The following is a 14,161-nucleotide window of genomic DNA, read 5'->3' as shown; positions in this document are numbered from 1 at the left end:
ATCTGTAATATTTGGTGTATGTGACTTCGTTTGAATGTTAAAGGAAAATGTGTAAAGGAAAGCCTGGACCATATACAGTATAAACGTTACAATTATATTATTAGTAGTATACTGCTTTTGCATTATACAAATACTACATGAGGTAATTCAATGTTACAGGTTTGACTGCTGGGTGAGCTGAACCTTTAGTGATAATAAGAAACATCCGGAATGCTCAGAAACGATGGATCCGCACTGTTAAGTTACTTCTGGAAGCCTCACAGTGGCACACCAAGACAAGCACACACATGTACACACAAGGACGCAGATCATTTCTGTACCGTTCTTAAAAAAATACCCTTTTTTTATCTCCCTGTTCCTCTGGCATCAGGCCAGATGCACGTATTGTGATGGAAATAAATGAGTGTGAATGAAAGAACAGCCTGGAGCCTTTGTCAGTCATGAACTCTGGAGGAGGTTTGAGCTTGCCTTCAGAGGAGCTGACTGGAGGAATGCTGCAATAGCAGATGTTGTCTGACACAGCCAATAATTATCCTTCACTTTGGTGGATCATGTTTAATTTTCCTCTCCTTTTTTGTGTGAACGGCTCGTGTCTTTAAGGGTCATGGCCAGTAATTGAAACAGAGAGAACCTCCTCTGAGTTACAATGAGGCTCGAGTCTCACTCTTCCTTAAGTTGGGCACGGCCCCAAACTTTAACACTACTAAATCGGTGATTCTCAAGCTGTGGTACTTGCATCAACCAGTGATACTCAGAATGGCATCAGGTTGTATGTGTGAAGACCATGGTAATTTGTTGCATGCACTGAGAAAAACAGGAATTGTTAGCACTGTTACCTCACACCTCTGCAACCAGGGCTTGAGTCTCTGCCATGGCTCCATGCTGTAGAGTTTACATGTTCTTATGTCATTGTGGAGTTTCTTCTGGGTTCTCTGGTTTTCCCCCACAGTCCAAACAAATGCTGAGGTTAATTGGAGTTACCAAATTGCCCATAAGTGTGAGTGAATGGGTTATGAGTGTGCCCTGCGATGGGTTGGCACCCCATCCTGGGTTGTTCCCTGCCTTGCTCCTGTAGCATCCGGGATAGGCATAACCTGCTCAGTGACGCACACAGCTATCGCTGAGATTTCGTCTCCGCTTAAAGCTTCCTGCACTCAAGCAGCCTTACCCCTCTCAGTGTTGTGCTCAGGTTACTGGGATTTTTAAAATAAGCATTCAGGTTACTGTGTTTTTTTTTTTACTAATTTCTATGGGGAAAACTCTAATCCCAACATGACGACCTTAACCCCTACCCAGCCCTGACCTTAACCATAAGTAACCAAACAAAATACAATAACGATCCCCACAATGTCAAAATAACAGGGTTTTATCATATTGTGGGGACATGTGGTCCCCATAATGCAATATATACATAACCCCCCCCCCCCACACATACACACACACACACACACACACACACACACACACACACACTTCTTCAAACTGAAGGAGTTTCCACATGTACTAAACTCATATTAGCTGCTTTAACTTAACTCACTGGTTCAATTCATCCCAAACCATCTCTACCGGGTGACGGTAGAGGCCAGGTCATTACTCCATCACTCTCCTTCTTTGGCAAATAGCTCTTACACAGCCTGGAGGTGTCAATCAGGTCCTACTGAAAACCAAACGACAGCCCAAGTGAGCGCAAACCAGATGGGTCTGCGTGTCACTGCAGAATACTGCGGTAGCCATGGGGGTTAATTGTACCTTACAATCAAAATAAATCGCAAGAGTGTCACAAGCATAGCACTCTTACCATCACACCTTCTCACCCGTGCCTCATGGTGGGAACCAGATACGTGGACTTCATCCGTTCACTTTTGAAGCATCACACAAAAACACGGCAGTTGGAACCACAATCCTTGAATGTGAACCGTCTATAGTCCTCTTCTTGTGTTTCTTGGCCTCAGGAAATATCTTCTTATCGCTGTTCTTAAGTAGTGGCTTTATAGCAGTGAATTTGCCATGGAGGCCCTATCCCACAGGTTCCCACAGTTTATCTTGACATGTGTCCGCTGCTTGAATCCGAGTCATTTGTTTGAGCTGTAATCTGAGATGTGGTTAACTGGCAATTTCTGAGGTAACTCTTGTTCTGTCCTTCTGCGGTTGTCCTCATGAGAGTCAGTTAAATTTGATAGTTTTAGAAGCAATTGATAGTTTTTACAGCTGTACTTAAAGAAATTGTCAAAGTTCTAGATATTTTCTGTATCCTTTACAATCATGAGTCTGGTACCAGGAAAAGGAAGCGCGTTACCTGTGCTTACTCCTGTGCTAACCTCAGCATTGGTTGACAATTAGATATAAAGTGGTTTTTTAACGTTTCATTAATTCTGTTTAAGGCATTGCATGGTCAGGCTCCTTCTTATATTGCTGATATATGCCGCATCAATGTTAGTCCCTCCCTTTCTTAGGTCAAGTAACCAGCTTTCGGGGTTGGTGCCTGTCTGGCACTGTGCCTTTTCCCCATTTGGCCAGCAGTGATGTCTTTTATTGTAAGTTTGAGTCCAGCCTCATCTTTTGTTTAATTTATTGGTCTATTTTGCCCTATTGTCTAGTATTGTTTATTTATGTCTTTGTGTTGTATCTCTGTATTTGTTCTACTGTGCCTGTGCCTTGTTTGATTATGATCTGTGGTTCTTGTGTTCCTAGTCTTTCTTAGTGTAGTTAGCCTTCAGTTTTAGCTAATATTCACGAGTCTCTGGTGGTGCTTAATTGTAATCCACCCCACCTGTTCCTCGCTGCCCTGAGTCCTTTTGCCATGTTAATTGAGTTATGGGTTTCACCTGTCCTGTGTCATGTCTTGTTCGTCGTGAATTTAAGTGCTTGCTTTTGTTTTGTTTTTTGTTGGTTCATTGTTGCTGAATCTCTCTATGGTTGTTACCCTGTGTTGTTGTACTGATTCCCTGTGGTGTAGTTTTCCCTGGTAATTATTCTAATGTTCCTGAGCACTTTCCTGCCTTTAGTATTGTGCTCCCAATGTTGCTCCCTGCCCTAATTTTTGTTTTATCTGTTTTGTTTCGACTCCTCACAGTCCCTTTATTTTCTGGTTATTCATTTGTTTTTCTTAATAAATCCTGCTTAGTTGGAGCCATTATATGGATAATGCCCCACCATAATGCCAGCTTAATTTGCTGAATTAAGATGAAAAGGAGACTATCCAAGGAGATTTTGCTGCTGCTCCTTAACTGTGGGATAACCTGCCTGCTCGTGTACTTTGATAACTTCAGCTGATTTTAAACATGGTATGTAAATACATTTGACCTTGACATTTAAGACTACACAGAAGTTTAAAGAATCATTTCAATTGCATTCCATATTTAAAGATAAATTTTAATGATGTGGGGGGGGGCGGCATGGTGGTGCTGTGGTTAGCACAGTTGCCTCACACCTCTGGGACCTGGGTTCAAGTCTCCGCCTGGGTCACATGTGTGTGGAGTTTGCATGTTCTCCCCATGTCGTCGTGGGGTTTCCTCCGGGTACTCCGGTTTCCCCCCACAGTCCAAAAATTGGAGGCTAATTGGAGTTGCTAAATTGCCCGTAGGTGTGCGTGTGTGTGTGAATGGTATGTGAGTGTGCCCTGCGATGGGCTGGCCCCCCATCCTGGGTTGTTCCCTGTCTTGTACCCATTGCTTCCGGGATAGGCTCCGGACCCCCCGTGACCCAGTAGGATAAGCGGTTTGGAAAATGCATGGATGGGTATAATGATGTGAAGGGTTATATGAAACAATTGCAAGCTGCATTGGGGATTCGTATCCTGTAGGAAAAAGCAATCAGAAGAACCCAAGAGAATCTGATGACCCTTGATTGATTACACCTGTAAATTCCACCTCAGTCCATATAAATGAAGGGAAGGATACATGTTGAATAAAAAATCTAGGGCTTAAGACAACTGAGACAATAGAATCCCCTGAGTATTGATAATGGACCACCACCCAAAAGACTGCCTTTGATCTTGCTCCCTATTACTAACATACTGTGCCCACTGGTGGCATGCCTAGGGCTGGGCTATTGGGCTGAGGATAATTTCTATAGCTCCAAACTTGTCCTGCCAGCCCTAGACAACATTCTATTTTGAATGGTGGGGCCATAGCATAGGTTAACATTAGTATTACTACATATTTTCAACCATATTATATTATATTTTAAGATTAAACTCCCCACGACCGTGCCAAAAAAAAAAAAAACTTCAGAACTTTTTTGTTCTCTAATTCAACAACGTTGGATGAAATAGCATTAAGAGTCAGTGTTTGGCATTTCAGATCCAGAAACTACAAATTCAGACCAAGATTCTACAAAACATATGAGCTTAAGGAGACCTCAGCTGGGGCGGCTGACCGAAAGTGATCGATCTTAGTTAGTAACGCAAATTAAGAAAAATGACGTAAGTAAAGAACAAGTGTGGTCTACCTGCGTTTCCCAAAACCCTTCGTTATTTCAGAATTAACGAACCAACTTTGTTGGCTTCTCCCCAGCCTCCGTGTGAGAAAATACGGAGAAAACACATAACGGAACAGTACACTGTTTATTAGAGCATACAGTACATTAATTACTGTATAAACATTCACAAATATACAAAAAATGTTACACGGGGTGCAAATTCGACATTAAAACAATACCTAAAGATGGTTTACACAAACCCATTACCAGTACAGTATGCTTGAAGTATTACTTATCGACCAATTTGCTTAACGACCTATATAGCTAATCGTAGGAACGGAAGTCGGACGTTAAGTGAAGAGTGTCTGTAATTCATATCGAAATATTAAGCTGTATTGTTAAAGCTTCACTTACATATGTGCATGACTTAATGTGAAATCAATTACATTTTAATTCTACTTCCTTATATTCTCAACCAATTTTATGAATTGAATTTGATTTTCAAGGTCATTCTCAAGTCAGTTCTGAATGGTGCACAACCCGTTTATGTATTCAATTTACATACAGGTGAGCCCTAATTTATATTCGACATTATAGTTTTATATTGCAATATTGACCTCTTATTATATCATCAATATTATGCTGCCCAAAAAATACCGTATGCAGTGTGTTATGAAAAAAGTGTTTTTGTCATCTATTTTGGCTGATCTCTGTGTCTCTGCAACAGGACAGCAGGCATTAGTTCAAAACAAGAACAACGTAGAAAATAAGGAGTGGGTCGGAACACGAATAAATCTACGAAAGAGGACTTGAAATGCCCAACACTGATTAAGAGAGCAGAAATTACAATTAATAGGGTGTTCTTGGTTAATTTGATACTAAGGGGCTGACAATTAATACACAACCAGATTAGTATTTCATGCTAACTTCTGTAACTAGTCAGAGGCTCCACGGTCCAACATTGCTGTTTAAAACTAAAGTTTACGGCAGCTACTTTCGCACCAGCTCATGCTTTCCGAGCCAATCATAGACATTTTTATTCTTGCAGTAGGCCTGTACATCAGTCATAGACGGTGTGCGAAGATGTTTTAAATCGTGCAGCCTTAATATAAAGTATGAAATACTAACTACTTCGAGATCCAACAACATAATGCAACATGGAACACGAGGTAGTAAAATTGTATTTACTTGAGCAAAGTACCGATATTAAGTGGAGCAGTGGCAACAAACACAGCAGAGCACACTGCAGCAATATCACAGAATCAAAAACATTTCATGCCACAACCTCGTATAAACAAGCCAGATCGAAAATAAAACAGCTGAGTCGACAAAAATGGTTTTCTCGCACTGCCCCCTGGTGGACTGTAGGAGTATGAGCAGCAGCACCGCTTTCGTAGCGACACCACTTTATGTATTTCATACCGATATGCTTTAAGTGCAGACCTAATTATATATATTACAGGTAATCCAAAATTTCAGACAGTCGCTATCTATACTCTCTATAGTGCTGAAAAGTTGGAGAATGGAGACTTGCTGTTATAAAGTTGTATCTGTTAGTAAGGGATATGCACAGTTAACAGGGGTCCCCTCTCAAATCACTGCAGAGCAATCCATAGCTTCTAGCAAAATGAAAAATATTGTATAATTTGCTGCCCTGTTCACTGTTTAAGAATGCTACTTATCAAAGTTTTGTAAATTTTTTTCCCCCTCAAAAGTGGCGGGCAGGTGGGACTGACGGATCCGGGTCCCGTTATAATTGGGGTGGTAGGGATGTGTCCCTCCCGTCCCCCCCACCATCTGCCCCCCCCTGGTAGACACTGTCATTGCATTGTGTTTAAAGTGTATAGTACTTAGACAGAAATATATACAAAAGACATTTTATAATCACAACTCAAACGGTGATTTGGGTGAGAGCATTCGGGCTTTAACTTGTCGTTGGGTGTGCGCTTTTTCGTGTGTTAGGTTCATCCTTCACAATCATCGGTGATTTACGCTCGAGTGACGTGTGATGCCCCAGAGGTCCCAGCTTGTCCCAGGCGCTGACCTGCTGGCGACCTTCAACACGAACCGTGACATCCGTTTGAACCCTAGTGAAAACCTTTCCAAGTTCAACGTGCATAAAATAACTGGATACTTGGTCCTAAGAACCAAACATAACACTGGGAAGCTCTATTATCTGGAGTCATTAATTCTTTTAATGTCATCAGAAAATAATTAAAGCTACTTAAGTTAATTGCATTTGAGACAACAGATGAGCAGCCCTTCAGCTTGCCTGGAAAGGATTTTAAGTTTTGGCAGGAACTGCATGCAGAAACGAGATATTCCCGAAAAACTTTCACGATTTCGTTTCACAATTTCGTGAAATTCTGTAGGCTATACGCTGCTGGTATCGCAGGTACGAGTAGTTGACGTGTGTTTTCGATTACATGAGTGAAATTATTAAATGCGCTTTATCGAGTAAGGAGCAAATACGAGGTTGAATTCTAAAATCGCGTGTGCGTGTGTGTGTGTGTGGGGGGGGGGGGGGGGGGGGGGGGGGGGGGGGTGGCATTGGGTGCTGCCACCCGCTCATTGTCCTAAGTTACTTTCTCCCCACTTTCGATTCAGGTTGTTTTCGGTGATTCTCCTGTGCGGAGATTGATAAATTGAGGATTCTCCTCAATTTATCTAGTGCTTAAAACTGCATATGCAGAGGCCCTGCCAAATATTATAGGGGTGCCCTTGTTAAATTAAGGCAGTTGACAGTTACACAAGCCTAACAAAACCGTCATCCCTAAGGACGGTAAACTGGACTTGGATAAGTGGTTCAGTGATCTCTGTGGGGATACCATGACATCTGAAGGACTGTATTAGCCTACATCAGTATCAGGTAGGCTAGTACTGTTAGCATTGTAGTATTTGTGTCAAACACGCTTTTATCACATCTTTTTATTTAGCGTCAAATCATTGAATTCGTTATTTCCGACACTTGTTTATTGCCTTATCTATTTTTTATTAGGTAAGACTGGATTAGTAGTTTAAGTTGCTTTTATTTTTATCCAATCGGTATCTATTGTGAACAGACGTGTATTTAACCATATTTATACTGTTGCTCAGTTATAAATGTAGAACGATAAGTGAAATCCGTGACATCCCTTCGAACATAATTTTTTTTACTTAATTACAGACTGCAACATAAGGTGCAACTGTCTCTAAAGCTAGTGAAACATTTTTTTTATTCAGAAGTAGGTAGATGAACTCATAAATCGTCATCATAATCACATTCGCATTTCACATTTCCACACAGTAAAAAAATAACATAATTGTATATAAATAGTAAAAGACCTGATACAATTGAAAGTAATGTTATGATCCCACCGCCAACAAAACAAACACATCATTATCGATTTCAAACATACTGTTTATATAGATAGAAAAGTGCTATTAGCTATGTTGATCCTTCCATTTAACCATACTCGTCTCTTTAGTGATATCACAGCATTTTGAACAAGTTTCACATTTTATATGCATGTGCCTTATAAGAGGCATAGTAAGTAGCCTAGCTCTACTTAAACTATATTAAGGCGCGACATTACGCTAAACATCGATTACAAATAGTTATCCATGCTTTCAACAACCTTGTATATTTCACTGTATAATTGCAATACTATGCAGGATAATTATATCTGGACATTTTATATGCTACCTATAAAACACATGAACTATCTGTTCTAGGTCTATTAGTTTACGTATATTACTAAAGTTTCCCTTCACTTAAATAAAAAATCTGCATACGAGGACAAAACATTTAACACTTATTTTATTCTTGCAATTATGAACATCCTAACCATTCAGAATTTTTTTTTCTTGAGCAATTTTCTGCAAAACAAAGCTTGTTGCAAAAGGAAGAGATGTCACGATGTGTTTCGATAAAAAAACTACCCCAGTCTTAATTTTGGCTTTTAAAACACAATTCCCTATATTTTTGTTACTTAAAGTTGCATGTTTCATAACAACAATACATAACACAAAATACGCAATCACAAATACAATAATTTAAAACGCAAAGCAACTAACTTACTATAATGAATGTGTCTAGACTTGGTTGTTGATAAAGCTTGTGTATTTGAAATAGACATACAGTCCATTCACAGGATGGACGACCGGCACAGTTTGCATATGAGGGAAGGTTTCTGTGGCTAATTTAAATTCCGTTGCAGAAAGCAACTCCACTGCCAGTGTTTTTAGTATGATTTGCGCCAGTTCCTTTCCGATGCAACTTCTGGTGCCACCACCGAATGGGACGTAATTGAAGCGTCCTCTCTTACTTTCATCCCGCTCAACTCCAAAACGCTCTGGGTCGAAGAGGTCGGGACTTTGAAAAGCTGCAGCTGTTTCGTGCGTGTCCCTGATGCTGTACATGACACTCCATCCTTTCGGAATCTGATAGCCCTTTAAACACAACACAATACGAGTCAGCACGCTACTCTCCCTCTTAATCTATTGTAGGCCTATTACATAGTGATACTGAAGTAGATACATACATAAGTGATCTAATGTGATCTATCCAAAGAAAGAAAAAATTATAAGCGGATATTACAGGTTACAATTCCGTTTTGATTCGAATATTCGGAATCTATACGCCCACTTGATTGATGTGTTCGTTTTAATTAAGGCAGAAACTCCTATAAGGGCAAATAATTCTTAAAAATATGTGATATCTCTGGCAAGACTTACGTCCAATTCAAAGGTTTGCAGTGCAGTCCTGTATCCGCCAGACACGGGTGGCAGAAATCTGAGCACTTCCTTAACAACACAGTTCATGTAACGGAGCTGACTTAATTTTTCCAAAGTTAAATGAGGGTGACAAGTACCCCAATTTGATGTTTTCTTAATGGGATCCATCACTGGATCACAGTAAACTGTTTCTGGCGGACAAATTTCGGAGCCCACTTTTTTGGTGCGATTTTCGTGATTCTTCTTCTCTGTCCGGCTGTGGGAGTGATTGGTTTTCCAAACTAATTCGTTTCCTTTATTTAGCAGAAGCTGATGACAGGGTGCAAGCCCGTGCTTAGTCAGCTCCAGTTTGGCTTTCTCAGCCACCATCGGATGTCTCAGAAGCAGGAGAATGAGCGAAGTAGACGCGCTTGCCGTAGTCGAATGGGCAGCAAATATTAACTCCACCGCACACTCCTGCAATTCAAAGAAACGACATAACAAGTCTAAGTCATTAGTAATGTAATATTTGTCACATTACGTACACTTTCTACTGCAGTCATATGATAAGCTACATTGACGCGTTTTATACAACAATACATGGACCTATGTATGTGATAACTTTATTAATTAAATACAATAAATAAACTGCAAATATTTCCATAACCACGTAATTCTTTAGTGCTATATATCACTCTCTGATAGGCTACCTTCAGCTCTTGAACGTTTAACTCATGGCCGTTTTCCTTGGCACTGCTCAGCATGTAATCGAATGCATCCATATAACCTTCAGTCTGATAAGTTCGGAGTTTCTCCTCGATAATTTTCTCCATGCACGTGTGAAGAATTTCACGAGCTTTAATACCCTGATGAAAATACAGATAAATTGTATTAAAATTTACTATAAAAATTATGCAACTTACATAATGTCCATGCAGTCTAATTTAATAGGTGATAAATTTGTCTAAAACCGCGCAGTAAAACATTTGGGAAACTGGCTATTTATCTTTTACTGGATTCGTAACATTTTTAACAGCTTAATAATGTCTACATAATGAATAATGTGGAAAAAATATTGAGCAGAATATGGCACAGCAATATAGACCAAATCACAACATTTAAGAATTACTCACTCTCCGTAGGCCGCTCAAAGGCACATCAAACGGGAACGAGAAGAGGTTATTCATAAGCTGTTCAAATATTTTGGAAAGGTGGTTCATACGGTTCTCTTCTATGTTCAGTCCCAACAGGACCTGGATTGCAATGCGAAATGTAAGAGATTTGGCGGCGTTATACACGTTCACAGAGCTGGGCGCCGAGCACCATTTGGCAATTTCAGACTTGACAACACCTTGCAAGCGGGGCATGTACGTTTCCAATGCCCCGCGGCTGAACACTTTGGCCAAGATCTTTAAAGGAAGAAGAGAACAATAAATATACCAGATGGCACAAAACGTGTAGAATACTCTTGTTTTTGATATTTATACAACGTTTTTAAATGCTCCTATGACAGCAGATTAAATGATTCATTACATCAACTTTACATCAGATGAGTGTTGCTATGCACCCAAATTAGCCAAAGTGTAGTTCGCACTTGAAAAACCCAATAAGGATGCGATACTGTTCGATCCGTCCATTTTAAATGAATGATCACTCAGCATCGCCACATGTAAAGAGGCTATAACAACAGTAAGATAATGAACAATAGGCTACCTGAACAGCACAAGCTATACGTCTTTAATAAACAGTCTGATGTATTTAATATAATACTATAGCCCATGAAACCTTGTCTGATGTAAACATTGTTCCTCGGCGCGGTACAAGCATTTCTTACTTTTCGTTTTTGTCTGTGGAGCTCCCCAATAGAATTCACCAACGTATTGGGTCCCAAGATGATCCGCGTGCTCTGCGGCCACTGAGTAGACACCAAATTGTGCTCTCCGAGGAGAATTTTGCGTATATTTTCTGCACCTGTTACTCTGATAACAGGCTTGCCTAAAAGGTGAGTTTTAAATACGTTTCCATACCTCTCCCTCCTCGATATATGAAAACTTGAACCCTGCCGAAGACGGAATTAAGAAAAAACGAGGTGGTAAACTCAAGCGCGCATAATTAAGTTCTTCCCCCCTTAATTCTCCCTATGATATGCCACGCACAAGAATGACACATTCCTATAGGAGAATGCATGCTTTGGCTTTTTTGAACTCCCACGTTAACTAAACGGGCGAGTTACCCATTACATCTGAAACAAGCCTGCACTTGCAGTATCAGACTTAGAGCTGAAAATGCCCAAATGTTCATTTAGTTTCATAGTAGGAGGCTGAAGCAGATAATACATAATATGATTTCAAGTGGAAATGTAAGTAGAACTAACATCAGACAAAATACAAAGTATATTTCAGTGAAGTTTTTTTATGTGTCCAGGCAAAATATATATTTTGTCACATACCTGAAAGAACCAGTGGAAGGTTTCCCCTACGAGCGGCCAGCCCATTGAGCCCTTGGGAAGTGGTAACTTACATTCTTTGTCCCGTGTGATAGTCCATCTATAGGTCCATAAGTGCCGAGAGATAACGAGCAAGAGCAGCGCAGACAACACTGAAGTGATCGTAGTAACCAGCACTGAGACGTGATTTAAGTCCAGCAGAAGCATCTCAACCACAACCGCAATTAAAACAAAAAAAAGTGCTTCAAAAATTATGCGTTTTATGCGGGGTGTAGTCCAAGAGAAAAAGTTAATGATTTTAGTGGAGCGTTTTGTGCGGTCTTCAAATATCTGAATTAAACGAAGAAAAGTAAAAATTAATATACGATTATCGACATTTTATTTGTACCTCAGAAATGGCAAAGTAATACCGATAAGACTTATTTTGCTTGCTTGGTTATTTAATGGCTTATATGTTTGTTTTATTTTTGAAAATAGCAATGCTTACCGATGGATAACATTTAGACTCGGCCTACTGAAATAGTTTCTCATATTGATTGGTTCTGATTGTATATATGCGCAAAACCTGCAATATTTCATCATATATTGTACATTAGACAACAGTTACACTGAATAGCTCAATATAGTGAAAATTTTGGTTGATAACAGTTAATTTAAATATGAACGGTGTCCGGAATTATTGCGGTGCATTTTTTTAAATGTTCTGGAGATGTATAACGGAAGCAGCTAATGACAAAAAGGTGATGCACTTACTTCGTATAAACCTCGGATTTACGCCGCTCTCCAAACGATTTCTTCTCTGAAACTCTTTCCAAAGTGCAATCTTCGGCTTTCTGTTTTCACGGAACTTTATAGATATCGGCGCAATGTACGATCCACCTTCGTAGGTGACGTACTATGTTTCTGAATATTTAAATCGGGACTTCTTAGATCTAGCAGCATTGCAGTCAGGTCTGTGACCAGCGACCACGTTCAAAGATTGAGAGAATGAGAGGGAAACTATTATGGGATGAACGAAGTTGGAGTGACAGACGGAGGGGACGCAGGTAACCAGTGGCAGGGAAACCACGGATTGGCTGAACTTTAAGTTGGTGATAGTCGATCTCTGGCCAAAGCGATTCATTACAAAATTGTTTGATTTCATATTTAGCCAGTCATTCTTTGACATAAGTAAATATATTATCCATACGTATTAATTTTAACAATTTGAAATGAATAAAAACAGGTCTTTCAAAATGAATCAGCTTTAATGACGTCTGTCCTTATCTCACGAATGCACTCATACTCCTTAAATGTTAAAACAGAAACATCTAAAGAGATTTTTTTAAATCTAAAAATACTTGGTGCGTAATAGATCTGTAGGTTGTACAACGATACGCGTGTTTCCCGTAAGCAGCTTGAAAGAACAACAGTGAAAAACTGGCTACCGAAACATTTCTTTCTAAATAAGAAAAATACGCATAACACTTGAAAACTACTGTTATGCAGTATTACTACCTATTTTTTATCATCACTTGTATCCCTTTCCGTTTGGAGCTCAGAAACACCTGTTGCGGCGAAACGGGACGTTTTCGCGGAGGCTCTCGCATTATTTTCTGGAACAAACATTAACGTCTTATTTAGTTATTTCAGAAACTAAACTAAGAGTCACCGATTAATTTTATTTAATTTGTCAAATGACAACTTGATGAACATAAATAAATAAGTTTATTATAAACCTTATAAGGGAGAAATAAATTCCATATATTCGGGAAACAATGAAAATAACCTGACATTTAAAAATGCTGCAGTTTTGTTACAATTTTTACATCCGTTCGAAATCAGAATGTATACTCAAGTCTGAGCAGCAATGCTTTTACACGCACACAGTGTTAAAATCAGATCGATACATAACATGTCTGCCACATATTCGAGAAAAAGTTTAATGCCTGGAGAACAACATTAATTATATAGACAATTCATTCACCAAAGATACAAATGATAAACCCCGTCTGACCTGTAGGTAACCCATAGAATAGTGATTTTTATTCCAAGAGAAATTATCACAATTTCATTCATTAATCTTTTTTTATTCTTGTGTGGGTAGCATGTCAGTACAGATCATAGATCTGATCATAGAAAGTCATAGATTTGGATCGATCTGCTGCCTTCTGTATGCTGAGTTTGCATGTTCGTCCTGTATTCTGCATGTTTCTCCTCCTGTAGCCCAACAACATGCTGTTTGCTGAGTCGGCTCCTGTAAATTTCTCATAGCGCGTGACTGCGTACCCTACAAAAGACTCTCAAACAGGGTATTCTATAGTCTCGTGCCACATCCTGCTTGGGAAATGCTCCAGTCCCCGTCTCTCCCCCACCCCTCCCCACGACTGACGCTGCTCTGCAGAAGTGGCTAGAAGATGAATGGAAGGATTTCTTTTTGTGGGCAAAACAAGGAAGCCAGCTTTCGGTCCCTCAGAATCTGTACTGAGCTGGCTGGTAAAAAGGTCAATGGGTGAAATACAATGAATCTGGGTGGTCATAATGCACCAATATTCAGTATTCAATATTCAGTATTCAATATTCAGTACTGATATTTCACTTATTCTATTTAAATTATTATAC

At 39.7% G+C, this 14,161-nt stretch overlaps 1 protein-coding gene across 1 annotated transcript; it reads right to left on the bottom strand.

Annotated features, from left to right (window-relative positions):
* Window positions 1-7,554: 7,554 nt before the first annotated feature.
* LOC125739305 (cytochrome P450 26B1-like) lies at window positions 7,555-12,563 on the bottom strand. The gene is made up of 7 exons (XM_049009273.1): window positions 12,314-12,563; window positions 11,564-11,890; window positions 10,949-11,173; window positions 10,248-10,523; window positions 9,825-9,980; window positions 9,136-9,591; window positions 7,555-8,850 (listed from the first exon to the last, which is right to left on the bottom strand). The coding sequence occupies exons 2-7, from the start codon at window positions 11,765-11,767 to the stop codon at window positions 8,494-8,496; spliced, it is 1,674 nt and encodes a 557-aa protein (XP_048865230.1). The 5' UTR covers window positions 11,768-11,890; window positions 12,314-12,563; the 3' UTR covers window positions 7,555-8,493.
* Between the last annotated feature and the right edge of the window lie 1,598 nt (window positions 12,564-14,161).

This window comes from Brienomyrus brachyistius, chromosome 3, assembly GCF_023856365.1.
Source record: "Brienomyrus brachyistius isolate T26 chromosome 3, BBRACH_0.4, whole genome shotgun sequence".
Taxonomy (NCBI): Eukaryota; Metazoa; Chordata; class Actinopteri; order Osteoglossiformes; family Mormyridae; genus Brienomyrus; species Brienomyrus brachyistius.
The sequence above is the reverse complement of the archived record's forward strand: the minus strand, read 5'-3'. Positions and strand labels throughout refer to the sequence as shown.

Excerpts from the sequence above, each read along its gene's own strand:
- LOC125739305 (XM_049009273.1), bottom strand. The coding sequence starts at position 11,767 with ATGCTTCTGCTGGACTTAAATCACGTCTCAGTGCTGGTTACTACGATC. Across the intron at positions 9,592-9,824 it reads TAAACGTTCAAGAGCTGAAG|GAGTGTGCGGTGGAGTTAAT; the intron begins GTAGCCTATCAG and ends TTTGAATTGCAG. Across the intron at positions 8,851-9,135 it reads TGCAAACCTTTGAATTGGAC|GGCTATCAGATTCCGAAAGG; the intron begins GTAAGTCTTGCC and ends TTGTGTTTAAAG.